At 41.2% G+C, this 27,617-nt stretch overlaps 1 protein-coding gene across 6 annotated transcripts in view; it reads right to left on the bottom strand.

Moving 5' to 3' along the window:
• The window catches only part of TENM3 (teneurin transmembrane protein 3), a 613,031-nt gene that overhangs the window by 40,402 nt on the left and 545,012 nt on the right, over nucleotides 1–27,617 (bottom strand). For 4 of the 6 annotated variants that reach the window (XM_081130530.1, XM_081130533.1, XM_081130531.1 and 1 more), the window contains 8 exons: nucleotides 21,628–21,844; nucleotides 20,225–20,344; nucleotides 19,384–19,645; nucleotides 14,721–14,988; nucleotides 13,234–13,377; nucleotides 8,153–8,402; nucleotides 1,383–1,615; nucleotides 125–279 (listed from right to left, as the gene is read on the bottom strand). In XM_081130530.1, the coding sequence (XP_080986656.1) occupies nucleotides 125–279; nucleotides 1,383–1,615; nucleotides 8,153–8,402; nucleotides 13,234–13,377; nucleotides 14,721–14,988; nucleotides 19,384–19,645; nucleotides 20,225–20,344; nucleotides 21,628–21,844 (1,649 nt within the window). The remainder of the gene's footprint in view (nucleotides 1–124; nucleotides 280–1,382; nucleotides 1,616–8,152; nucleotides 8,403–13,233; nucleotides 13,378–14,720; nucleotides 14,989–19,383; nucleotides 19,646–20,224; nucleotides 20,345–21,627; nucleotides 21,845–27,617) is intronic. The other 2 variants (XM_081130532.1, XM_081130534.1) reach the window with 1 other exon arrangement.

Genomic DNA, 27,617 nt, shown 5'->3' with positions numbered 1-27,617 from the left:
GCTTTATCACAAATACTGCCACCCATGATACATGCAGTTTGATATGGCGCCATCAGAGTCTACTGACACAGCAAATCAGGCCACTTAGAAGAAAACCAAATCATTGGCTGACTATGTTAACCACCTGGCTGATGTGCATGCTCGTGTCACAGGTTAAAGGTCTGGCTGACGTCAGATCATTGGAGCCCAGGAGAGTCGAGATGATTCCATTTTGATCAACTTTTCTGATCATGGTTCCATCAACGAAGTAGATTAATCCATTCTTATCAATTGCCATTCCTTGATCCAAGAGAAGCAAGTGTTAAGTTTTCAAAAATGATTACTTTGATTCAACTTCTAGGCCCATCACTAAACCCAACATTTAACCCCAGTGATAACATTGGAGATAGGTAGCAGGGAGGACTGTGGACTGCAAACACATTAGGAAAAACCCAACACAGGCTTCCACAAGACAAATAAATGTAAAATGTAATAAAGAAAAACCCAACTTTGTAAGAATGCCCACTCTGTGTGTGAATCATATACCTAGTCCTTGTGTATTAAATATAAAACTGTAATATGTGTATATTGTTGTTGTCTATAAATTATAGAAATAGGTCAAATTCTGTTACACTGAGCTTAGAGCAACTAGCATATTCCATCAAAAATAGATCTAAGCTAAGGTTAGTGTTCTGTTGACCTTGTTACAATGAAATCTGCTATTATAAATAATTCAGTACAACAAATACTTTTTTCTAGACCTTGTTCACAAAATAGTTGCTAGCTATAATGAAAAAAAATAAAGCCCTCAACCAAAACACACTGTAATATGAATGGCATAATACATGAGCAAGGAGTCAGTCCCAACTGGTTTCAAAGCTAGAAACCTTCATCACATGGAATTTCAGCCCTTGTTACCTCCAGAAATTCCTCGCAGCAGCAGTTTTTCCCATGGCATAGAAACAAAAGCCTAATGGCTCCAAACTGGGTGAGGGCTACTGGGGTTGCTTAGCGGTAGTTTTCAGAGGCCTGGGACTCACTCATGACAAAGAAATGCCAGGACAATGAAATAATTTGGGCACTTCTTTGATGTTTAACAGGATGTGACCTGAATAACACGGAGTAGCTGCTTTATTCTTTGAAATGTTGAAAAAAAAAATGGTATGACAATAAAAAATGCCAAGAACCTAATATTTACTGTAAAATCAACTTAGGATTCTAGCAGTTTCATGCTAAAGGGCTTTTAAAAACACTACATGTGCAATAGCTTTCCAGAACACAGCTGGGGATAAAACGTCAGACTCAGCATTAAATACAACCAGGCACTAAAAGGATTTCCCACCCCCCCCCTTTTTATTTTTAAAGAGATAAACAGAACTCCCCAAATTGGTAAATGTCAGTACCTTTGGGACTCATGAGGGTTGCTTCCACAGCCTTCCCCCCATCCCCACATCTAGCTTCATCGAATGGCAGGCACTGCTCCCCTGTCCCCGCAACCACTTCGGCATTTTTCGTCAAGTCCTTTGCCCCCGTAAGCGACTTTGGGCGATAAATTCTGCGAGTGTTAGTGTCCGAAACATACAAGTCTCCTGTGACGGGGTCGGTCGCTAGGTAGTATCTATGAGCTGGGTTGCTGCTGTAAGAAAGGATCACACATGAATGCCACAAGGGAGTTACTCCTGATACACAGAGAAAGTAATAAGCTAATCAGAGAAAGGCAAATATCACATGATCTCACTTATCTGTGGAATCTAATGAACAAAATGAATTGACCAACAAAGACAGACCCGAGGATACAGGCATGGAACAGAATGACTTAACTCGGGGGGTGTGGGGGACAAGAAGAGATAAACCAAAGAACTTATATGCATATATGTCCAGCCCATGGATACAGACAATAGTGTGGGGAAGGCCTGAGGGGGGTGTGGGCTGGGTGGAGGGGGGCAATGGGGGGAGAAATGGGGGACACCTGTAATATTGTCAACAATAAAAATATAGCCTAGCTGGGCGTGGCTCAGCAGTTGAGCATTGACCTAGGATCCAGGAGACTGCGGTTCGATTCCCGGTCAGGGCACATGCCCGGTTGTGGGCTTGATCTCCAGTGGGGGGCGTGCAGGAGGCAGCCGATCAATGACTCTCATCATTGATGTTTCTATCTCTCTCTCTCTCTCCCTCTCCCTTCCTCTCTCTGAAATCAATAAAGATACATTTAAAAAACAAAAACAGAAAACAAAACAACAAAAATACATATATATATAAAAGCAAAACAGAGCTCATCATGAGAAACACTGTAACCTGCAATTCATTACCAAGGACTGGAAGGTGAACAGCGTACTCGATGTGACCAAGGAGAGACTTGAAAGATTGATAGCAATCTCTGATATGACTGTTCCTTCCTTACTTGTTGCTAAGGATTTATTAAAATAGCCATTCTCTCTCTCCCTCCCTCTCTCCACACACACACACAATTATATGCTTGTTTCCATTTATTCTATGTGTGCCTATCTAAAATATGTGGTATAAATCTAACTATATGACAATATTTATTCTAAATAAGGGTGTACCAGCTTTCTCATTACTCGTTAGGCTTTAATGAAGCAATTCTCATTGCTCTTCCTTTTAAATGGTGAGCACAGGTACTTTATCTCTCCCATAAGATTCCATTGTTAAAATAACAGGTCTGGTTTCCACTAGTGATTCCCATACTGGTGGGGGGCTCTGAAGGGCACACAGGGAGTCTGTAGAGACCTGCTGGATGTGATGACGGTGTACAGAGAAGTACCAAGAACACAAAGGCCAACTCCTTCAGCTCTGAGGTCTCCTTTCTAGTCTTTCGTATCTTCCAGGGACAAGGGACAGACGGGAGCAAGAGGCCTCACGTGTGTAAATGCGAGTGACAGTGGGAGGGGAGAAGGGGAAGGAGGAACTTGTAAAGAGATGCGAGTGATCTGAAACAGACATTTCAGAGCTCCTGGGTTATACCAAACAATCAACTCGCCACGCTAAGTGTTATGATACAATTTTTGTATGTTGATGCCTGGAATTTTAAATGCAGCAAGACATAACGTGCTTCTTAATGTGGTAGTTTACTGCTCTGTAACAAAGTGAAAAGCCCCATATAGAGATAAACACTCAGAACAATTTTGCAGAGGTTCCCCCTCTCCCGCCCAGAAACAGTCTGATAGTGACAGCCTGGGTCTTTCAGGTGCACAGAGCAGGTGGCAGAGCTGCAACTCAGTCAAGTTGGGTCCATTTAGAAAGACTTGACATTGAGAGATTTGCTAGTAGCCCCTATCTCCCTGATTATGTACTAATTATGAGGAGCTCTATAGTTGTTATGAATGTGTGCGTGCGTGCGCACACACACACGTTTTGACTTTCCTGGCAGGTGTATACTGTGAGCGTGACTTCTGGATCAGGTTGCCTGGGCTTGAACCCTCACTTTGTCCCTATGGTCTTAATCAGACACAGATCCAGTGGTAAATGCAGACTGGATGTGCCCATTTATTCTGCCATAATTCAACCTCTTACACTAGAGAAACAACAGCAAAGAACAAGCTATATAATAGATATTATTAGCACTTCTATCTTTTTGGTTGGAAATTGTGTATATAGCCTTCAGAACACATTTGAAGAAGTACAAATTATACTTATATGTAAAAGCAAACTATCTGTTTTCTGGCCACAAAAAGACTGTTGAGATTATTGAAAGCAGGGCTTTGGGGTGTGATATTTCTGTCCCTGCTTGATTTTTTTAAAAATATGAAGTCAATAAAAAGTGCTGAATCAAGTTCTTATAATTTGTATCTAAACTTTAATTGACTTAAATTCACAGACCTGTGACCGACACTGCCTTTGATTTTTTAATTGGTAATATAAAATTCACAGAGTTGATTTTTAGTCCTACATGTTGAAATGCCCCTTGGCTGGTATCAGTTAATTAATTCAAGTTCCTTTATTTGGTAATTTTTAAGAAGTGGAATAGGGGTGAGTTAAAATTTACTATCTACAATGGAGTTTGCTGGCAAACAAATACCATAAGCATTGTAGGGGAAATTTTAGCATATCTAAGAGAATCGTATTTTTTAAGCAATTCAGAAGCTTCCATTTATATAAAAAATTTAACATGTTCACTGAGTAGTACTTATATCTATTCATTAAAGTATAGCTAGGGACTTTTATTTGATACAATATCCTGGCAGTACTTATTCACTTTGGTATGACAGAAGATTCCAAATTTTGAAATAACAAGACTGTATTTTTATATTTATCATTTAACATTTTTATTAATTAGCACCCCCATTAGTCCAATTAATGAGACTGTTGCTAGTAATATGAAGCATCGTGAGGACCAGAAGCATGCGCTTTTATATTTTACTTAATCATTAACTGACTACACTGTTCATTTTTATAGATGTTGACACATTTTTCAATTTATTTTTCTTCCTCTCACCTACCCTTAAGTTTTTCATGACTTTTACACCAGCCAGGAAAGTGGGGGTGGCAGGGGAGTAAGCCAGGCAGGATCCCACCAGGCAGTGTCCTATCAGCTATGAAAGGAAAAGGGTCTAGGTAGGCAAACAGGAGGAAGCATCTGGAAAGAATTGTAATCTTTAAAGCTAAGTTAAGGAGCTCCAATGAGCTAAAATATCTTGGCTTTGATTAACTAATTAATTAAATATCAATTCTGATTAATTAGTTATTAATCAAATGGCATCCTTATTTTTGTCAATGCTTTTGTCATCTGATGACTTGGGCTCAAAAGTAAAACACCTTGGATATTTTCTACATCTCTGTTCCTTATCGCCCATACACAGTGCGTCCACCCCCTGATTTTCTTTATTTCATGGTTCATTTCCTTCATTGACAGCCATACTATTTTAGGCACCTAGCCTCTCATGGTTTTCTAACTCAGCGTCAAGCCGCTCTGAACACTGACACCAGATTAATCTTCCTGAAAGGCCACTTGAGTACGCCACCATCTGTTCAAGATCAGGGGAGGGCTCCCCGCTGTCTGCTACCCTATCAGAGAGGAGCAACCCCTTAGAGCACGCAGGGCCTCAGCAAGCTCCCTTCCCCGCCTCTCCACCTGTATCCCTCATCATTACCAGCATGAGTCCCCTGCGCAGATTCAAGAGGCCTGAGCCCTCTCCCAACGTGTCCTGTTTATCTCCTTCCCAGACCCCAATAACTGTACTTGCTCTCTATTCTTACTTCGTGACTGCCCCCCTTCTTCTGGTTGTTCCATTTACGCAGACTTCATTTTTTTGACCTATGTCAAATACCAACCCTTCAAGGAAACTTCCCTACCATACGCCCATCTCCCAGTGAGAGAGAGAGAGAGAGAGAGAGAGAGAGAGAAACATCAATGTGAGAGACGCACATGGATCAGCTGTCTCGCGGTTGGGAGCAAACCTGAAACCCAGGTACTGCAACCCAGGCACGTGCCCTTGACCGGAAATCGAACCCATGACCCTTGGTTGCACGGGCTGATGCTCCAACCACTGAGCCACACTGGCCATGGCTGTTCCATATGTCTTCTGTTTCCGCCACTAGACTGTGAGCTCCGAGAGCATGGCCTTCCGCTTCTACTATTTGTCAGAGTGTTAAGCGATCAGTTAACATCAATAAAGATAAACATCATATAAAACTCCAACAGTGCATTTTACATGCATGGCCCATGAAGGAAACAGATGCAGGAGCACAAGTGTAGTCACCACACGTGCAGAGGAGAGGGTCGAGGGGAGTCATGAGAGGAGGATTCCCATGAGTATCACCGCCAGGCACCCCGAGTTAGTGCATAAGGAGCTCATTTTATAAAGTACGTTAATAATAATGTAGCTTGAACCGCATAGATTTTTTTCCCCCCAGAGGAAGAGATTATAGTGCAAATTAATTTGTCAAGTGATTATGAAATAAATCTAGCATTTTGAATAGCCGGGAAATGACCCCCTTCTTCTGGTTGTTCCATAGAAACGTAGGCATTTGGACGATTAAAAACGGGCTGTGGTGCAGTGGAAAGAACACGCTTTTTGCAGTGGGTCACATCTCTGCTCCCCACTTCTTAGTTCTGTGCCTTGGGGAAGGCAGGCAGCCTCCCTGCGCCTCAGAGACCTCACGTGTGACCCCGAGGACTGAGGCGTGGCTCTGCAGCGGCACGTGTGCAGAAGCTGGCACGTGCCTGGCATGCAACAGGCCAGCTGTTAAAAGGTAGCTGCTTAGATCCTTGGTTCTGTACTGCCTCCGGCAAGCTCACATTTAGTTGGAGAGCAAGCCCGTGGGTCTTTCCTCTTTCCTCCAGTTACCAGGGAGGCAAGGCCAGAAAACCTGTGATACTCTGCTGTGGTTTCTAACAGCAGCGTTTCGCATGCTCAGTACTTGGGAGAAGTTTCGCGTTAATATCAGCACGTGACTGAGCTACCGCCTGATGGCTGCAGATCAATAGGGGATCTGGAGAAAAGGTCATGGGACCATGCCTGGTCACGCTGAGATGTGATCGCTACACATTTTCAGTAGAGCTCTGGCTTATTTCCTAGTTGTCAACCTCTACACAATAGTTTAAATGGGTTACGTGGACTTATCCACCCCAAGGATCGCACATAAATTACTGCAAATGTTTCCACCCGATGCTTTTTGCTAGTCTTATTTTAAAACATGTTTTTGTCCCTGTTCTGCTGCCTGGAGGAAAGTTTTCAGTCGCAAGTGTCCACGTATGAACTCTTCCCACAGCTTCTCTAGCTAAGTGTCCCCAGCAAACAACCCAAGAAACTTCTGAGCCTGTGTTTGCTTCCACTATATCCATCCTGGGCTTCGAATAAAGTCTTTTCCTCCATGAGTACATCAACGAAAACATGACTTCTTCAAACTGGGCTCTGGCAACTCTCTCAAGTTAGGGAAATATAAACTACGGCCGTGATGCAGGTACCAGGTTAGTAAGGCTAAGCCTTAGCGCCCCTTGCTTGTATGACTTCCTTCCAAGCCCAGGGACGGCTCTGGCAACAGGCCCACACGGTCTTCTGCTTTTAAGAACTTGCCAAAGTAAAATATTTTAAGATTCTTTTTCTTGAAAAGAGTCCCCTACACTGAATAAGCTTTTGGCCTAATAAACCAGGATGGGCCCTGGCTGTGGGTCAAACAAACTCTCCTTACACTCTCCTACTGTGCTTCCCTATTTTGTTCTTTCAGTGTGGCTTAGACGATGTGAGTCAGTAGCTGAAGTTTAGATATTTTTTTTTGTTATATGAAGATGTTCATTACAGTAATTTTTGGTAACAAAATTTATTTAATTAATCAACCTGAAAATACTTTTCAGATTACTTTGCAGAATATAATTTGCAATATATCGCATAATGCTAGTTCATCAAGCAGTTTTAATGCCTTCGACGGTGTGTGACACTGAGTTTCCTCTCTCAGGATGAGATGTTCTTAGAAAATGAAGTCAGAGCATCACATTGAAATGTAAAAAGAAGATTTGAAATATATAATAACCTTTACGCAAGATGCTTACCTATGTCTAAAATCTTTATTTCTTGGTGGAAGCAGATAAAAGAGGTGAAGAAAGAACAGTTAGAAATGGTTTCTAAAATATAATGAGTTGAATGCTGAGATTTTAATTATTTGGATGGAAAATTGCCAACTTAAGCAGAAATAACATGGAAATAAATTTTGTAGGTCAAGGCCTATCAAATAAATTACAGAACAGAATGATTTTGATAATCACACTTGAACAGAGCAAAGACAACAATTTCTTACTTTAACTATTGACCTTATGGCTAATAATGTAGGAAAATAATTGTAGGAAATAATTTATGCCTTAATTTCAACCACTGTGAAATAAAAGAGTAACTACATATATCACAAAGTTATTCTAAAGACAACTAAAGAGATTTAAAAATCATCATTCTCTCCTGTGAATAGAAAATTCACTGGATTCACCAGTGAGACCTTTCATATATTAGGTGACTTTATACCTGTTTATGTATTTACGGCAAAATATATACACGTTGTGCTTTTCCTAACTTTAACCAAGAATCCAAATCCTTTCTAGAGAAAATCTGAAACATTGGGAAGGCACATTTAAATAAATAAATTAGGACATTAAATTTAATATACATATATTTTTACAAAGGCATGTTTAGCTTTCATTAAAATCCCAAACAAAGGAAAGACGTACCTTAGTTCTAGAACACTGGTTACGTTTCCGGAAGGGAATATCCGGCGAACATAGTTGAAATCCCCCACATACAGGCTGCCGTCGATTCCACAAGCCAATGCCACCGGGGCCAACAGTTTATTACCATCCGCCTGACCGTTGCAGCTCGGGCACGAGATGCTGCGCCTCCGTCCGTTGCCCATGATGCTGCTGACAACTGGGGGCTGCTGGGAGATGAACTGGTTTTCCCCGTTTCCCTTGTACAGTATACCTAGAAGAAATAAAACGCATTGTTCTTACAACCAAAAGTGCAGAGATGAAAGCAAAGAGGCTCATATAAATCTAACTATAATCCAGTGCCATTTAGGTTGGGATTGGAAAAACTTTTACTTAAAGTTCTATTGGAAAGAACTCCATTCAGTTACCTCGGGTACAATATCATATTACAAAAGACACAGGATATACATGAAAAAAATGCTGTCTACTGGAAATTTAAAGAATGTCTGGTGAAAGAAACAAAGGACTAACAAGAAAAAGGAAAAACCCGAATTCTCAGTATCAGTGATTCTCAAACTTGGCTACACATTGGCACTGACTGGGGAGCCGTTAAAATACCAATGCTTGGATCTCACCCAGGAGATTCTGATTTAGTTGGTGTGGGTGTAGCCTTGGCATTGAGATTTTAGAAAACTACAGAAAATCCTAAGGTGCAACCAAGTTTGAGACCCATGTTCTACAGAATGTCCTTTAGGGGATAACAAGTTTACCTAATGGTGAAATGATGTTGAAAATATTATGTTGAACCAATTATTAAATATGTGCACCATAATATGAATTTCTTCCTTTAGAGTTTATCATTGGTATGTATGTATGTATGTATTTATTTCATTTTTTAAGAGGTAGGGAGGGAGAGGGAGAGAGAAACATCGATTTGCTGTTCCACTTATTTCTGCATCACTGGCTGATTCTTATATGTGCCCTGACCAGGGACTGAACTTGCAACCTTAGTGTATCAGAATGATGTTCTAACCATCTGAGCTATCCAGCCAGGCAGGACCCATCACTGGTCTTTTAAAGTTAAAAATACTTTATGGAAAACAAAGTCAAAAAGTGTATAGCGAACCTCCAATGTTCTAGTACACTGTCAAAGAATATTCTTCGTGTTTATCCTCCTGTCTGATACAGGAAGGCATACACCTACAGTTATTCAAAATTTCAGACAAAGCTGTTGTGGAAGGGAAATTTATTATTTAAAGTGGATTCTCCTTTACGTATGAAAATGCCAATAATTTTAAGAAGACAAAATGCCGATCTGCTCCTTTATGGTCTTCAACGAAAATCTGAGAAAAAGTCCCAAGTGACTATTAAATATTTTCGTAGTTAGAAAGTAGATTTGAGTTGAGCTTCTAATTTTATTGATTTATCATGATTCTACATAAATCAAGGGTTCCACTTCTGTCCGAGGCACAGTGCATGGCCAGCTGTCCTCGCTCCGTACACATTTCATGGCCCTTCTCAACCTGTCATCTGTATAAACCACCTGCTGCTCTGACTTTGGAGCTGTACATGTTATACTCACTGAATGTTATATACATTGCGATGCGGTTCTCCAAGCCAACACTTAGATTTTTTAGCAGACAAACTATTAAAAGAATCCATCCCATGAAAGTGCAAACAGGAAACCTGAGTGTTTTTTTCCCCCTCCCACTCTTGGATAATTTTAAAGTGGAGATAAAAATAATTATGTTCCCCTTATAGCTCAGCACATTTTAAAGGTGGGTTCTAGGATTACTTTTTTAATGCTTTGCTACTTGGGTGATGTAACAATCATAGCACATTTACATAAGGGAAGCAGGAAAGAGAAAACAGGCTTATTCATATTTAAGAAAAAATAATCTAAATAAGACTATATCATAACAACAGATAAAATGCATTTTGCTTTTGATATTCAAAGAATACATGAATGATACCTAAGATCCTTCTTTCTGTGCTTATGTTATTTGACAATTACAGAACTATAATTTCCTATAGGAGCCAGTTCTATAATTTTAATCAGAGGAATCCTAAGAGCCAGCCACGCCCTACTGCGCCCGACTAGTTCAGTCATTACCGTGAACGATTGGTCTTTCACGATTCTCTCTATTATGACAGAACAGAAAGATGAACATCAGAATATTTATTTCCATGTTCCAGGGAGCCTGCACGAGCTCCTGTCACTGTCTACAGTTTTGCCTTCCTTTCTTCCTTAATATATTGTCATAGCTCATCCACCCTGTCATGATTGCAAATAACTTTGTTTATTCAATTAGACACATGTCACTTTGAAAAGCCACTGCTTGTCAAACTGTTCTGGGATAAAATCTCAAATCACGTTCAGTTCGCTCCACAAATAGGTTACCTCGCATTTCAAAATAACATGTATTTTATAATTTATAACATTTTTTTTCTGGAGGACAGACTTTTTGAGTAGTCTACTTTTTTCATCTGAGCTGATACATTATTCTGGTAGAGTGTGTGCGTGCATTTGTATCATACATGCATATACAGAATATCTATGAGTTTCTCAATCCACCGAATACTATCCTGAGCGTGGGCTACCACAACGGTGTTGGATTCCAGAGGGATGGGCTTTCCCAGAGCTCTTGGCTTGTAGTCTCCCTAGTAGTTCATAATCTCTTGGGGGAAATTCCGGGGCTAAATGGTTATTACCTTCACCCTACATTCTCCTAATACCTAAAGTATATCCATAGAGCTTTCCACTAGTTTTGCTTATAAAGAACTTCTGAAGGTCCATAGCAGTATGTCAGATTGTGTGAAATAGAATTTAAATAATTTCATCAAGAGCAGCTACCAGCATGGCTGGCACGTGGCTTTTCACTCTGAAAGACCACAAGGAAGCCTGTGTTACTGACACACACGGAAGCCACCGCTGCTCAGACACCGTGAGGATGAGACAGAACACAGGCAGCACCTTCCTTGGTCGGGAGGCTCACTCCCTCAAAGTGTGTGCTCCACCGGGCACTAGTTATAGGCTCTGCTCCCAAACCTCGGGGCTGCAAACTGAACTACAAGTTCATGTCCAGGACACAGTCAGAAAGGGAGTAGAGCTAGTGCTGCTGCACAAGAGGAAAGGTGTGAAGGGCTTTTCTCGTCTGTTTTTCCCACGGATCCGCTCGGTCCTGTTCTCTTCTGGAGGTAAGGTATCAAACAGCATGTTCAAGCACCGCCTTGGACACTGCTGTAGACTGAGTATATTTGGAGTTTAAAATGCATCCTCTCCAAATTGAATAAAACAGAGGGAAGGGGTGAGGGACAGACAGGAAGAAATTAACCAAGGAACTTACATGCATATATGCATAACCTACTGACACAGGCAATAGTGTGGTGAAGGCCTGGGGGGAGGGGAGTGGGGGGGTCGAAGGGGGGAAAGGGGGACATCTGTAATACTCTGAACAATAAAGACAAATAAAAAAATGAATATCAAAGCAACATTAATCTGAAAAAGTGACCATTAATCATAGTCAAATATTTAGTCCTACTGAATGCAAAATTCAACATCTGAATTGTCCAAAAACCTCTGCAAAACCAAAGCTAAAGCTAGATTATTTCATCAAAACTGAAATCTCCTTCTCTGGCTATTTGTAAAAGGAGAGTAGAGTTACCAGCACGATACGCTTCAGGACAGGATCTAGATTAAGTTACCTTAAGGTTCTGCTTTTCTAGCAAAGTCCTCATAAATTATCTGAGCTGTTGCCAGAATGTGCCCAAAATGTAAAGACAATGGGAATTGCTTAGTATAAATTATATTCTTTATGAGATTAAGCTGGTCAAATTTTGTAAGTAATTCATTTCTTTTGGTTTGTGATGGCTAAAATATGTTTTTTCAGAACACATTCGCTTGTATTTTATATAAAGTCAACCACAAGTTTTATTCTGGATTCTTGCTTTTTTCTCAGATTTTTCATTTTCCCCCCAATATTTGAAAAGTCAATTAACAATATTATGTAACCCAATTTGAGTGTAAGAATATTTTTTTCTCAAATACACTCTAAGAAGAAGTGAAAAACAATCGAGATACTCAACAGACTAATTACCTAAGGGTTAAGATCTGTTAGAAATATTCTGGTAAAGTAACATGGATTTTTATTTTTTCTTTACTTAAAAAAAAAAAATTCCCCTCCCTTTACTTTGGGTAAACCTTCTGAAAGCATTTGGGTCAACTCATTAACTCCCAGTAGAGTCAGACACTCCTGGGCCAATCCGTGGCGAAGATGCCTTTCAATGCGGCACCAGAGCCAGTCCCTTACATTCTAATGGGTAAACGATTTTCCTGATGAACATGTGAACATTTGTGAGGAGAGTGCCATGTAGTCCCTGCTTCAGGCTTTTATAGGCTTTAAAAGTACAGTTGAGCCTTGAACATGGGCTTGAAATGTGTGGGTCCACTGATACATGGATTTTTTTTCAATAATTTGTATAGTACTGTAAATGTATTATGCTTTTTTTTTTTTAAAAAGAGTAGATCATTTTTAAAAAATAATTTTTAATTGATTGTTTTAGAGAGAGAGGAAAGGAGAGGAAGAAAGAGAGAGAAACACAGATGTGAGCGTGAAACATCGATCGGCTGCCTCCTGCACACCCCCTGCTGGGGATCAAGCCCAAAACCCAAGCATGTGCCCTGACTGGCAATCGAACTGGCAACCTCTCAGTGCACAGGATGGCGCCCAAGCAGCTGAGCCACACCGGCCAGGGCCCTTATGATTTTCTTAATAAGATTTTCTTTTCTCTAGCTGACTTTATTGTAAGAATACAGTATATAATACATATAAAATACAACATACATGTTAATTGACTGTTTATGTCATCGGTAAGGCTTCTGGTGAACAGTAGGCTATTAGTAGTTGAGTTTTGGGAGAGTCAGAAGTTATATGCCGACTTTGTGCAGGGGGTCGGCGCCCCTAATCTCCGTGTTGTTCAAGGTCAATTGTGTAGCCTTATTTTTTCCTATTAATTCTAAGCCTATCGCACATAGAATAAAATGTTGCTGCTGTCTAGTCAGTTTGAAGGTGAGCAATATTAACTTTCTGTGAATAAGGTCTTACCGTTCTGAATGTCCAGCACATGATGCTTATCCAGTGTCCAGCCGCCCATGTTGGAGGCATCTAGCTCACACCCTTGCAGAATGGCAGTCCTCTTCTCCCACAGGGTCAGGTCCAAACACGACTCGTATTCATAGCCCACTGACACTGCAATCGAGACAAAGCACAGTCCACCGGGTCAACTACAGCAGAAATACAATTCACCTCACCAACTGATAGATAAAACTGCTTTCTCACAATTGTGTTCTGAGATGACATCTCCATTTGTTTATGGGTAGAGTTATTTTTTTTATATGAGAAGATTTGATCACATAAAATATGTTTTTCTAAAAAAAATTATCTTCAAATATTTTTATAATGACTTAATAGAAAACTAGTATTTTTTTTTTTCCTGCACTACTCTTTACAAGGGGTTTAGAGCACAAAATGAAGTTCAGGTTGGGCAACTGCTTAAGTAATTAGATCAGATAAATCAGTCCCAAATGGTGATCAGATGATCACAACTAAAAATCCTATTTCCTATCTGAATTATTAGAGCTATTTAGTTTCCAAAAGTATTAAGTTATAGAAAACATTTACAATAAGTAAGATTCAATACAGCAAAAAGATATTCATGTTATGACATATATTATGATATTATATTCATGTTATCAGGAATGAACAGTAAAATGAACAGTAAATTAATATGAACAAGTCACAACAGAAAAACCTTAGAGTTCACAATGAAACATGGATTTTAAAATTTAAAACAAAGAGAAGGGAGACATGGCGATTATCTGATTGATCTGAATTAATTCAAGTCCAAATTATATATTAATTCCTAATACAATGTTTGTTTTATGAAAAACTCATAGAACAAAGGACATAGTTAGCCTTAGTTTTCGCTGCTCTGAGCCTGAGTCTGACGCTATTCCATGTATTTCTCAACATGTCAAACTGTGATTACACTGCCTAGTCACCCAGTGAAACGACTGGTTTGAGTGATGTTTAAGAATATCCTTTCCTTGACGTGATGGGTCCTTCTAGTCAAAAAAGCTAAAGAATTTTTAGGCACAAATGTTGTCTGATGTCCTGTTAAACATCACTATGAATCAAAATGACACTAGTTACTAGATACAGAAAGACATAAAAAAAATAAGGAAAGCTAGGAAGATAAAATTATAAAGAAAACAAGAAAATAAAAAAAGGAAGGGACACGACAAAGGAAATACATGAAAAGAAAATGACAACCTGAAATCTCATCCAGAACATTCTTCTAAGGTATTACTTCAGAAAGAAAAAAATGATCTTTTGTCCCCTTGCATGGAAAACATTCCTTTTTCCTGCGGTGTATCTGAACCAACCAGTGGGTGACTTCTCTATGACAATCCTACTGCCTTTCTACCTGTTCATCCATTAGTTTCCATGGGTTATCAATTATATTTAAGTTAGTTCTGAATCAAGACACTTTTTTTTAAAATGCAGAATATATTTATTTACATGGAACTTACCAACAGCCTCAGATAGACCGTAGACCTTCTGATTGTACGCGTCTGTTTTATCCCATATAAAAGTATAGGCCAAGTTTGGCGAGGCAGGAAACCACTTCTGAAAGAGCCTTCCTACTACAGCGACCATGAGGTGAACCTTCATCAGGTTAAACGGAATAACGGACTGGGTCATGGTGATCTTGAGAACTGACTTGTAGCCGGCAGCTCTGGAACTCAGGTAGGAAAGTTTCAGATCTGTTCCGGGAATCGTGGTTTCTTCGTGGAGCACCTAGGTTTGAACAAAGTGAAAGCTCCGCTGTGGTCCCGGACAACAATGAGATACAATGTATCCAAAGAGCCCTGCTCCTAAAGCTCCGCTGCGGTCACGGACAATGATGAGATACAATGTATCCAGAGGGCCCCTGCTCCTAAACACCCACCTCCTTCAACAGCTGAAACACTGCGCCAGCCCATTCTGCTCCTCCCACAAGCTTTTCTCTCTTCTCTTTACATATTTTTATTGATTTTTTTTAGAGAGAGAGAAACAGTGATGAGAGAAACATCAATCAGCTGCCTCCTGAACTCCCCCTACTGGGCTTCAGGCCCGAAACCGGGGCCTGGGCCCCGACTGGAATGGAAGCAGTGGCCTCAGTGCCCAGGATGACTCTCAACCAACTGAGCCACAGCGGCCGGGCGCTACGGGCTTCCTGTCATTCCTGCCGAGTCGCTCACGCCTCGGGCGCTGCTCCTCATACAGGAGCCGCTGTGACTGCCCGGCAGCTGACATGCGCTGGCTTGCGGGCTGACAGTCACAGGGGCGTCTCGCTAGCCCATCCTTCGTCCCCGCTGCCCTGGGGAACCGGAGCAGACGTGCCTCAGACGCTTGGCTCGGAACAGGGATGGGGCCTAGGCACAGAGCTGGCCTCGGCTGGCTGGCTCAATTAGGGGTTCAACCTCTGCTGTGGCCACATCCCCTGGCTGGGCGCAGCCTACAAAGGCAGGAATGACAAAAAAGACCAGTTCACCTTGTTTCAATTGTAGCACATTCCACATCCCTGTCGAGAGGTAATATAATAATAAGACAGTCTCATGATTAGTTAAACACTGAGCTAGGACTCAGCACTGATTGTTGATATGACGGTAAATGAATTAAGAGTTAAAAGCCACGTAAACCACCCCCGCCCCTGTGAACAACTAACGTGTCATTGAATGCACACAGTACCCTCAATAGGTACTTTCTGAATTGAAACTGGACTGTAAAAAGTTAATTACCTGCTAAGAATGATCTACTTTATACATTTAAAAAAAATCATGTTCTTAATCCTGCAGTTTACCCATCGATGTGACTAGCTCAATGAATGCCAACAAATTTACACTGACGTATGCGAAATACATTATGTGAAAACAGTACTTAGTTATTTTGAAAGATGTATTTTACCTGGTATATAAAAGTCTTCCTCAACAGTCCAGATTCCCCTTGCTAACGCCCCTATTAGTTCGGTTAATAACGGCAGCTCTTCAACGACTTACTACATACACTGCAAAGTACAGGGCTCTCTATGTTCCAGAACCTGTGCAGAAACCACCACCTTCCCGGCCGAGAATTACCCAGCGTTCCCAGGGGCTTCCTCACATTGCCCGACCACGCTTCACTATGCCGACATAAAGGGCTGCCTTTTCACGTTAGAAAATCTTAGAATACAGATCCAGTGCTCAGAAGTGTTTCTCTCCCCCAACTCCTCTCACACAGAACACAGGAATGATATACATCCGCCATCTCCAAATTTTAACAACGTAAGTGGAACCCTAGATGCTGAGGGGGCAGCTGTCTGTGTCGATGGGGACAATGAAATGGCTGGAAGTAGCACAAGGAATGAACTAAACAAGCTTCCATTCCGGTGTGTGATCCGTGTTGGCATGAAAAGGGACATGCCGACGCCCTGTAATAGATTAAGAAGGCATTGCTGTACTTTGATATGCCAATTTATTACAGTCAGGGTTTCTTTACCAAACACATCGACTAAGTTCAGACACAGACTGTCTTAAGCAAAAAAATTTTTGAACATAATGAAACTTTTCAGAGCTCTATGAGAATCGGGGAGACCGTTGCATTTAAGGTTGACGGTACTTTTGCTGGACTGTAGGGTGAACAAGCTGAACAGAGTGCACTGCTCTCCCATCACGGGGGGAAATGTCAGTGGGTTAGAGAATCAGATTCTGTGGCTCCTGAATGGCCCTGAAAATACAAGTCATTGAAACCGAAAGATACACTTTATTTCCTCTTAATTTATTTTCAAAATAATTCCTCATAAATGTGACAAGTTTTCTGCATGTAAGCCAATCTTTCGTTAATGTGTTTCCTGTGACCTTCTGGGAATTGCTTCTCTATTTCAAAATATGTTATCCTAATTTTAATAACCGATCATTGTCTTTGTCATCATTAACCTTACTTGTGTGGAACACATACCTGTAATTTAGTTCATTGAAACGTGCGTTTCTCCTCTGTCATTTAACTTGGCCACGTTAGTTTGCATTAGTGGGAAAAGTCAATCCAGCCAGAGGGGAAACATAGACCATTCAGCCTATTTTTTGGCAGCTGCCTGATCTGAAAGCCCCATTCTGGACCCCATTAAGCATTCAGTTACAAGCTGGATCCTGCCAATTTTACCGTCCAAATCTCTGTCTAATCCATTCCCTCTTCTCCGTTTCCACCACCGTTGTGATTGTTGGGCCCTGTCCATCTGTGCGCTGGATATGCACGGAGCTACAGTGAACCCCAGCCTGTTCACCCATCTCTCTGTCACTTAGTTAGCTTTAGAGAAAAGCTGAAAAGACTTCGTTGGTCCCCTGGTTCTCTACTGCCTAAAGAACTCCAGGTCTCCACTGTATGGTATTTCAGGGCCTTTCACAGTCTGGCCTCACTCTTTCCCCTTACATGCCCTACATTTAAACTGCTCACCAGCAGGACGCATGTCTTAACGCTTTTTATCCTAGTGAAGTACCTTGTACATAATACGCTCTCAGTAGATTTTGCTAAATGTTCGATGTCTATATGATGGAATGGAAAAATACATACCTTCATGTCTTCCTGGAACTGCTGGCTATTTGAAACCTATTTCAATGACCTGCTTTGCTAGAAATCCGCCACCTATAGACAGACACTGCCTCTAGGTTAAGTCTATTTTAGGACTGGCTAAGGAGTTGTTACTGCAAGGTGGACCCTGGGGAGGAAGGGCTAAACCGGACAGGTGACGATGAATTTCTTAAAGCTTTGGCTCAAAGTCTGCCTGACTGCAGTAACTCAGTGAGGTGTCTCGTCTGCATCACATTCGCCTGTGAGCATTCTCTGTTCTCTTAGGCCTTCTTGGCTCACCTCCTCTCATCTCTATCTATATTCCCTCTTCCTATGCTTTAAGTATAACACTGATGACTCCCAAATTCACATCTTTAAGTCCACCCTCTTCCCTGGGCTCCACTCTTACACAGCTAGCAGTTACCACCTTGACCAAGCACCTCTGCCCAGGCCACCACCATTTCTTCTGTGGCTGCCTCCTGACGGGGCCCCGTGTTCCCATCTCCAATGGCTTCTTACTTAAAGTAAGAACTTCTTACCATGATCTTCAATGCCTTGTGATTTGTGTACCATGATCGTCACCCCGGCCATACCTGCTGGCTCTTGGCCGTTCCGTGAACACGCAAAGCGAGCTGTTCCTTCGGAGCACTTGAACTTGCTCTTTGCTCTGCCTGGAATTCTATTCCTAAGGTTTATTCTTTCACTTAAAGTTTCTGCTGAAATACCATGTTATCAAAGAGATCTTCCCAAACCACACTTTATAAAATTGCCCTCCATCCAGTTACCGTACTTTATTCTTTGGAAGTAAGTCTCAATCACAACCTGACATGTATTTATACATTCGCTGTTTCTCTCTCCCTATTAGTAAACCCCTTGAGAGCAGGCACTCCATCCGACTGGTTTTCTGATTTGTTCCACTCTAATGGTGCCTGGCGCAGAACAGGTATTCCGTAAATATTTGAAGAACGACTGTGACAAAGCTGCTGTGCGCTGCTGTACTTTGTATTTTTACTTAGGTATTTATGAATAAAGTCCATCATTATATATGGTACCAAATGTCCTGCCTTTAAGATCTGAATGTATTTCTAATTGGAAACATATAGGAAAGCAAGCAATGCCCAGATAGTTCAGTAGATAAAATAGTGAAAATATGGTTGTTTTAAAGAAAATAAGTTACTGAGAGAAATGACCTTGTACAAGGCATTCAGGAGGGAGGTACCTACAGGCACTAACGTCTTTTTCCAACAAAAGAATGAATACATGAGCGAAGATATTATTAGCTGTTGCGTTTAAGCTATTTTTCCATCTGGCTACAACTAATAAATATATACAGATGTAGCCTGAAGAAAAAGTATTTTGAATAGGCCTTTAAGAAATAACCAGGTATCTCACTATAACGAGACCTATGTAGTGTGTGCACATGTGTGCGCACACACATTCACACGTGCACACACACACGCACACACACACACACACACGACATTCGACCGTCCACTCTGTGGAATGATTCAGGACAGCACTGGAATTCTGCGACCCTTCCTGAACAGCTTTTGGAAGCCGCATGATCTAAATACGGTTTACTTAACAGGACTGCCTGCCCCCATCTCCCACCTGTGTCTCAGGAATGATGGGACTGTCCTCCGGAGAAGATCTGAAAAAGGTGGATAGAGGCGATGACACAATGATCGGGTTTGGCCTCACGAAGCCGCTGAGGTCACAGCTGGGAATGTCATTTTCTTCCTTCTTCATGACCAGGGTATCCATCACGTAGAAGACGTTCCAGGGCACCCACACGGTGTGGTGCTGAGTGAGGAAAGGGGCGCGCTCAAACACCAGGGTGAGGGAGGCCCCGCCATTTGCCACCAAGTCAAACCTGAGGAAAACAAGGTCCACTTAGCCAGTCACCTGGGTCCCAGACGACGACGACTCCCAAGTTTATTCCATTAACCTCCTGCAAGGAACACGCTCGACAAAGAAAGTCAACTTTCCCCCAGCTTTTGTGTGAGATCGTTTCAGATCTACAGGAATATCAAAAGAAGTATCCAACGATCACTCATACTTTTTACTTAGATTTACCAATTTATTTACGTTTTTCCAAATCTGCTTTATTATCTACCATCCACTCCCTTTCCAGAATCACGAGCTTCAGTTGTGCATGTTACGCAGCGTCACTCCTAAATATTTCAACAAGAATCCTCTAAGACAAAGAACGTTCTCGAACAAAACTGTAACCCTGTCGTCATGCCTGGAAAATTAAATCGAATCTTAAAGAACTATCTGGACATGTGACTCTTACGTTTCTGCACCATGTACCGTCACGGATTCCTGGAGCCTAAACGTCGCTGCATTTCTGTATTCTGAGGGGCAATAAAACATGCTGGGTGATATAAGACTCTCTAGTTCTTACACTTCAGATACTTCGGACAGAGACAGTGCGCTGGGACTAACTCACATTCCATCCTGCCGGGTGATGGTATATCCATACTCCGGGTAATGGAAAAACGAGACATTCACTCCAATCAGCGGAGTTCCATCCGCAGTCAGGACTTGGCCTCTGATGACGGATGCGAGGCTGTGGGAAACGCAGAAGAACAGGAATGAGAATTTGTCTTCTCAGGCCAACACATGCATGATTTAGAGACGATCCAACCTCAGGATAAAATAACAGCATCGCACGCAACCATTATTCACAAAACCCAGACCCAAACTACTCCCAAGACAGTGTCCCGTTTAATTCCGTGGAATTCACGTTCTCTAAACGCCTCGTGTTCTATCCTGGGTTTTAATTCGCTGCAATCTGGGTTTGGAGACTTACCCAAACCAATAATTCAGAGATGAATTTTAAAATGATAAACTGTTCTTTTTTCCCTAAGTCCTACGTCTGGTGCTTCTACGAAGAAAAGTATACTTTCCAATTAATTCTGAGGCAATCTGCAAATCTGCAGGGACCGAGAGGCACAAGATTTAAGGGGGCAATAAGGAACATTTGTGTGACAACTTTTAATCAACTGCTGGGTCTAACGGCATTAATGCTGGGAAACTGCTGCAGACCCAGGAGTTCCAGAGTAAATCATCTCCTTTGCTCAGCGAGACGCGAGACACCTGCTTTCACTTACTGGTTTAGTCTCAGGTCATTACCACTCTGCAAAGCACCAGTCACGCGGCTTATGCAATCTGACCACCTTGCCGTTAGCAGTTCCATTTCATTCATTCATAATTTATATTATTTAGTGAGCTCAGCTAAAAAAAAAAAAAAAAAAAAAAAGTGCACGTCTCTTTTGCTTTTTGGGGTCTTTTCATGGCTTCTTTGGAAACATTCCCAACTGTGCTAACTAGTTAAATGAAGATTTACTGACTCCTTAATGGGATGTTCTGTTACGTCGCAGGCACTGAAGTTGACCAAGTACGTGAACTGTGTCAAAAATGCTTGAAATGCGAAGTTGGATGAGGAATTTGATGAAAGAGAAACTAACTGTCTTAAAAAAAAACCACTTTCCTCATATTCACAGTCATCAGCATTTCATGTAACTGTTGATATCACTGAGAATCTATATCAGGCCCTGGCTAGTGTTGCTCAGTGGTTAGAGCATCAACCCGCCAACCAGAGGGTCTCGAGTTCGATTCCCGGTCAAGGGCATGTACCTTGGTTGCAGGTTCTGTCCCCAGTCCCATTCAGGGGGCACACTGGAAGCAACCAATCAATGTTTCTCACATCGATGTTTCTCTCTCTCTCTTTCGTTCCTCCCTCTTTCCCCCTCCCTTCCACTCTAAAAAAAAAAAAAAAACAATGGAAAAAATATCCTTTGGTGCAGATTAAAAAAATAAAGAATCTGTATCAGGAATAGGTGCATTTACCTCTTATTGAAGGGACTCTCTCCAGGTATAACGTGGGTGCTCTCAGGCCCTATAAGAAAGCTGATACGATCGTAGAAGGACTTGGCGGCTTGCTGAGATGGTGACTGTAGGCTTTGGCTAATGATGTCCTGGGGGTCAGGCAGTCCGCGGCAGTAAGGCTGACTTTGGCAGGAACTCTGTAAACAGCAGTCGGGGTCCATGCAGTCAGTGAGCCCATCTGCAGAGAGAAACGTAAACCAGTGAGAGAATTCCCCTTTCTACGCCGCGGTGTGGAATGTGTTTTGTTTGTTGGTTGCTTTTTTCACATTGAACCATTGGTTCCCCCTACCCCCCATCTAAGAGGAATTCCTATGAGGTATACTTTTTGGAAACAGATGAAATATAAACACAGTCCTTGCAGCTGCTTTGGTAGAAAGTAAATGTTTAGATTGGAGATGGCTGAAAAGAATCCTACGTCGATTCTGAGTAAGAAACAAAAAAATGACTAATTAGAGCAGTCTATTAGTAGTATGAAGTAATATGGGCTAGTTTTAAGTGTAATTACTCAAGCCCTCTATATTTAGAGAAAACACACTAGGAGTCAGCATAGTAAGTGTGTATGGGAAATGGACAGGGGCCTCTGCAGGGTGACATTCTAATTTGGGAAAGGGTCAGGAAATAACAGTCCGTGAAATGAAGCCAAAACATCAACACGAAGTAGATGAGACGAGTCAACTGCCTTTCAAGGATGCTGCTCTCCCAAGGAAGATTAAAGCCTGTTCCCAATAAAATGAAGGCATTTCTCATATACTGAACAGGAGCCTGACCCCCCGGTATGCCTCCCTAAAATGGGGGTGTCAATTTAAAATGTAGCGAATGTAAATAAGCCATATACTGGACATGATGAGAACCTATCCCCCCAAACTGGCCCACAGCGATGCTGATATTAAACAGTCACGGATAGAAAAACGTTGCCAGTGCCTCCTCCAGAAACATCAGAAGGAATTTAACGGTCCGTTTCAGCATTTTGTTTGAAACATATAAACTGACCCATTAGTGGGTAAGAGTATCAGGTCATGATGGTTTGATGACATTATCTTTTAAGCTCATTTTTCCCTGACCAGCTGATACATACACTTCACCTGCTTGCCAATGACATTTCTCAGGATAGCCTAATGAAAACATGGGCTTTGAAGACTTGATCACTTTTGGGAGAACTGACAAAAGTTCAAAATCTTAAAAACCCGAGGATCAGACGTTGGTGGGACTCTATTATGGCCAATCAGTTGAAAGTCTAGTTGACCTATATATTTTATTTACGCAAGTGTTTTTAGATAACTTTTATTTATTTTTTAAAGAACACTGTAGCCATTTCCTTTCTCTCTCTTTTTGCTTTCGGCTACTCTTATTACTCGAATAGAAGCCTGCCCCTTCATTATCTGACAGCAAACTGAGACAGAAGAAAACCGAATGGACTGAATTACTCCGCTGCCTACAAGCAGGTCAACAGCAACACAGGCGAGGCGAGGCACAGAGGTCGGGCCGGCTCTGTGTGTTTTGTGCACCCGACGGACACAGTGAATGCTTGTGACTTCTCCTAACACCCATCTCCCCTCCTTTGGGCAACAGCTCTAAACTCTCATTTGGGTGCCCATCCCTCCCCCACTCAGTCCGGGTGCATGTTCCCCTTCATGTTTGCATCAGAAACGTACACATGACCTGACTGTCTAACCAGAGTGAGTTCCAGCAGCTGAGAAAAGATCCCCCCGGCCCCCCACCAGCTCCACGTGGGAGGCTACAGCTGCCCGGGAAGTGCCATCCCCGAGGGAGCAGAGCCAGGGGCCGGAGAGAACAGACAGCAGGTCCTAGGGACATCTCAGGGGTTTTGCAACGAGCTGACCTCCCAGGCTTTCCAGTTCTAGAAGCAGAGGCATTCCCTGCTTCCTCTGCTGGTTTGGGTTGGATTTTCTGTACTTGAAATTCAAAGGACTTAATTTATCTAGAGTCAGTACCTCAAAATCTTCTCACTCCTTTCCTTGTAGTTAAAAAAAAAGAAAAGCTTAACAGGTGAATACTTGAATTAAATTTATGGTGTTGGGCTCTTTTTACATTAATATTTAAATTTTTTGGTGACCACAATTTCTATACACATGAAAACATGTGAATCAGAATTCGCAATAGGCAGGTATTATGACATACTGTTTCCTTATGATGGTTAGATTTTTATGTACATGTCTAAAAATGTGTTAATTGAAACTGCATATTATTCCTTTGAAAAATATTTAAATTCATGTTTTAATAAAATCAAATGAAACTGAGCTTTGAAATTTAATATGAAAATTTTCAAAATATTACTTTCTTAGCCAAAAGGCCATGAAGATGAAAAATGTCTAAATATTTCTCAATATTTCTAGGGGAAGAAAGATGAGACTATGTTATAGGCTTTTTCTTCATGAAGACATTTTATAATAATGCAATATGGTGTATTTTTCCTCCATCTCTTTCAAAGAAACAGAAGCACAGTTATTAAGACTCAGATTTTTAAAATAGTAGACTACTCAACTATTGCCCCAATATCATTACTGACTTCAAAAAAACAATTAAAAAATAAAACTCCATGGATTCAGAATGCATTTGCTTGGGAGAGAATTTAACACAAACATTTGCTATTCCTGCAAGTTTTCCCCTAACAGCCATTCTTTAACATGAGCAGAAACTATTCAATAGAGAAAGTACTTCCAAGTACTGTAGTATATTGCATGTCCATGAACTTGGTAAATTAAGGTTTAAATGCTCCCCACTCTCTTCTCTTCCCCCATGATACTCCCACGGTGTCTTTCTGGAGGCAATATATGGTACAGTGGCCAAGGAGGAAGGCTCGATTTTAGCCGTTCATCTTTGTTAGTTTATAAAAAGCAAATGTACATCTGGCATGTAGTCTGCAGGTCATAAAACCGCATGAGATTGACACCTTCTGAACTAATCAGTTGGAAATGCATTTTTACAGGCCTCTCTGCTAACATCAATCAGAGAAAGAATCTCATTTTCAACAGCCAAGATGCAGGGGCACACTGTTTGTTATTTTTCTGCTGAGTTTATCAGTAACTTGCCCGAACAAGTGACGGATGGTTATGAATCTGGCTCCCTATCACTTGAGCAAACGTTTTTCATTCTTGTTTGTACGTCTATGGCGAGGGCTGTCCAGTACCACTAAGTTGATGACCCACTTGCCCAAATGTGTATTGTAGCAAAATTGTCTCCGTGGAAGAGCTTCTCAAAATCATCGAGAGTCCATTTTAATGTCAAGAATCTTAGGCTGGCCTACATTTATGTTGGCGTAGAAGTGAGATCTAGTAGAATTAATCATAAAAAATCTCAAGAAAGTCAGAAATGTTCAAACGCGTTAAATAACAATGTCAATGTCAATGTCAATTAAGAGCCTTTGTTCAGTTTAAGTGTCTCAATGTAAGTGGTACTTTGATGTAAAGTAGATAATATAGTTTATGCTTTCACTCAATCCTTATTATTGCTCTCTCATTTTTAAACATGCTCTTGTCTTTCCTTCAGCTTCCTTTGGACTTTAACAGTGGTTGGCAAACTTATTATGCAAAGGGCCAGACAAATATTTTAGGCTCTGTGGGCCATACAGTCTCTGCTGCAACTCCTGAACTGCTTCTAGAGCAAGCGCTGAAGCAGCCCAGCCACAGGCAGTATGTGAATGAATGGCTGTGACTGTGTTCCAATGACACTTTAGTTATAAAATCAGGCTTTAGCTCATGGGTCATAGTTTGCCAACCTCTGGTCTTGATTTAAAGTTTCTGTCCTGCTCTAGTTCCTTGCATTCTTCAAAAATCATTCTTGGTATTTATTTATTTTTTCTAATTTAAACAAGGCACATTTGGCCAGATGATTAAAATTTCTGACTCCAAGTCCTTTCCTAGGTGACCCTCTATGCTGGTTTTGATTCTGCTTGTCCAAACTCCCCCTTTCCTCTTTCACGCAGCCATGGATATTTTAATGTTTTTCAAAACTTTAATTTACTGACTGAATAAAAAGTCATAAATCTCCTTTTTGTGAATCTTCGGTTTAACTCAAAATATAATGCCCAGCCCCTGCCCCCACAGTATTGGAAGCCTCTTTCTCCAGTCCAAGCTAGAGGCAGAGGTAGAAATTCTGAGGCAGTAGTTTATCTGTGGACTTCAGAACTTTGAAAGTGTACAAATGTACCCTGCATTACTCTCTGAAGTCGCCATTCTGAAATATGCTTGAAATTCATCTCTCTACTACGGAACTGGGATGATGCTGGGTTTTCTGTATCCTCTTGGTTTGTCTAGAACAGCTTTCTTGATGACCTTAGTCTCTATGTTCACATCATTTCAATGCTAATGACTCCAGGCTGGTCATACTCCTGAACCCCATACCCACAAGCTACCTTCTAGATTCTTCCGCTCGGATATCTCACAGGCATAAAAAACTTAACATGTCTAAAACAAAGCGCATGTGATCTTCTCTAACCACGCTGCTTCTTCTGTACTGTATACCAGCGGACAGTTCCACCACCCACCCACCCACCCACCCTCCCAGTTTCTCTAAGCAGCAACCCGAACGTCATCCCGACTCCTCTCCTCCCTTCCTTTTTCTCTGCACAAATCAATGACCAGTTCCTTCTTTTCTTCACTTCAGATATCTTTTGAGTCAGTCTATTTCTTTCCATTTCACTGAAGCTACCCTTCAGGCTACTATGGTCACCTCCTGACAAGATCGCAATAATAACTGGGTTCCCCAGGTTGCAGTCTGTCTCAACTATTCATTCTCACGCTTCAGTCTGAGGCATCAAATCAAATTCGATTATTTCATTTCTTTAGCTAAAATACTTCCTTTACTTGGTCCCCGCTGTCTTCTGAGTAGTTAGAAGTCCTTAACGTGGTTTACAAGACCTTTCATTGTCATGAATTCCTCTGCCTGCAGACCTGTAACGGGCTCTTACTCCCGCCCCCCACTTCCCTCTCCAGTCAGCTCAGACGGGGTCTCATGAAGCTCGAGGGATGACCCGCTTCACTGCTGTACCCCCAGCATCTGCTTGGCCTCGACCTGGCATACAATACACTTGCTGAATGAAGAGAAGAATGAATTTAGTTCCTAAGGACTGTGAGATCTGAACAAGTCAGAATAATATCTTAAAAGCACATTAGAGTCACCTACTGGTTTTCCTTTATCACCTTTCCCTACCCTCAGATACTACGCCATTCCGAGGATTCCTGTTTTGTTTACTCCAATAGGTATTTTAAAATGTTCTTGATTAATTGGACATTAAGCCATCCACACAATTATAAAAAGCGTCAGAAGAAATGATATAAAGTACTCTGTATAATCTTACAAAGGGAAAGTCCTTATTTATGAAGACTGGCAGCTCAGAATTCATGAATGAAAAGATAAACGTTATGGAAATTTACATATCAATTGAACACTTTACATGACAAAAGACACCATAAACAAAGTTAAAACCTGGGATTAAATATCTGCGGCACACCGAACAAAGAGTTAATAAGCTGAATAAACTAAAAGTCTTAAAAATTAAAAAGGAAACGTCAAGCAACTCAATAGAAAAAATGGGCAGAGAAATAAATAAGCAGTTAGCAAAAGAAGTAGTACAAATGGTCAAGCAGTGTATCTAAAAATCATCAATTTAACTAGTAATTAGGGAAACGCAAATTAAAACAATAAAAATGGAGTCACTTTGAGCTGTCAGACAAAATTCATATTTTTCATTTTGTTGGACAGTTTTGTTTATGTACAATGATTATGTGCAGACTATGAACAGAGGGTAGCTTCCACTAATGAAGTACAGAGTGTGAAACCCACTTACAAGGCAGTTTGGCAACAGCTAACAAAATTAAAAATTAAAATACCCTTTGACCCAGCAATTTCACTTCTAAAAATCTGTCCAAAAGAAATATTGTACATATACACAAAGATTTATATGCAGATACACACACACACACACAAACACA

The sequence above is a fragment of the Miniopterus schreibersii genome (genome assembly GCF_964146895.1).
Source record: "Miniopterus schreibersii genome assembly, chromosome: 2".
In the NCBI taxonomy this organism is placed as follows: Eukaryota; Metazoa; Chordata; class Mammalia; order Chiroptera; family Miniopteridae; genus Miniopterus; species Miniopterus schreibersii.
The sequence above is the reverse complement of the archived record's forward strand: the minus strand, read 5'-3'. Positions and strand labels throughout refer to the sequence as shown.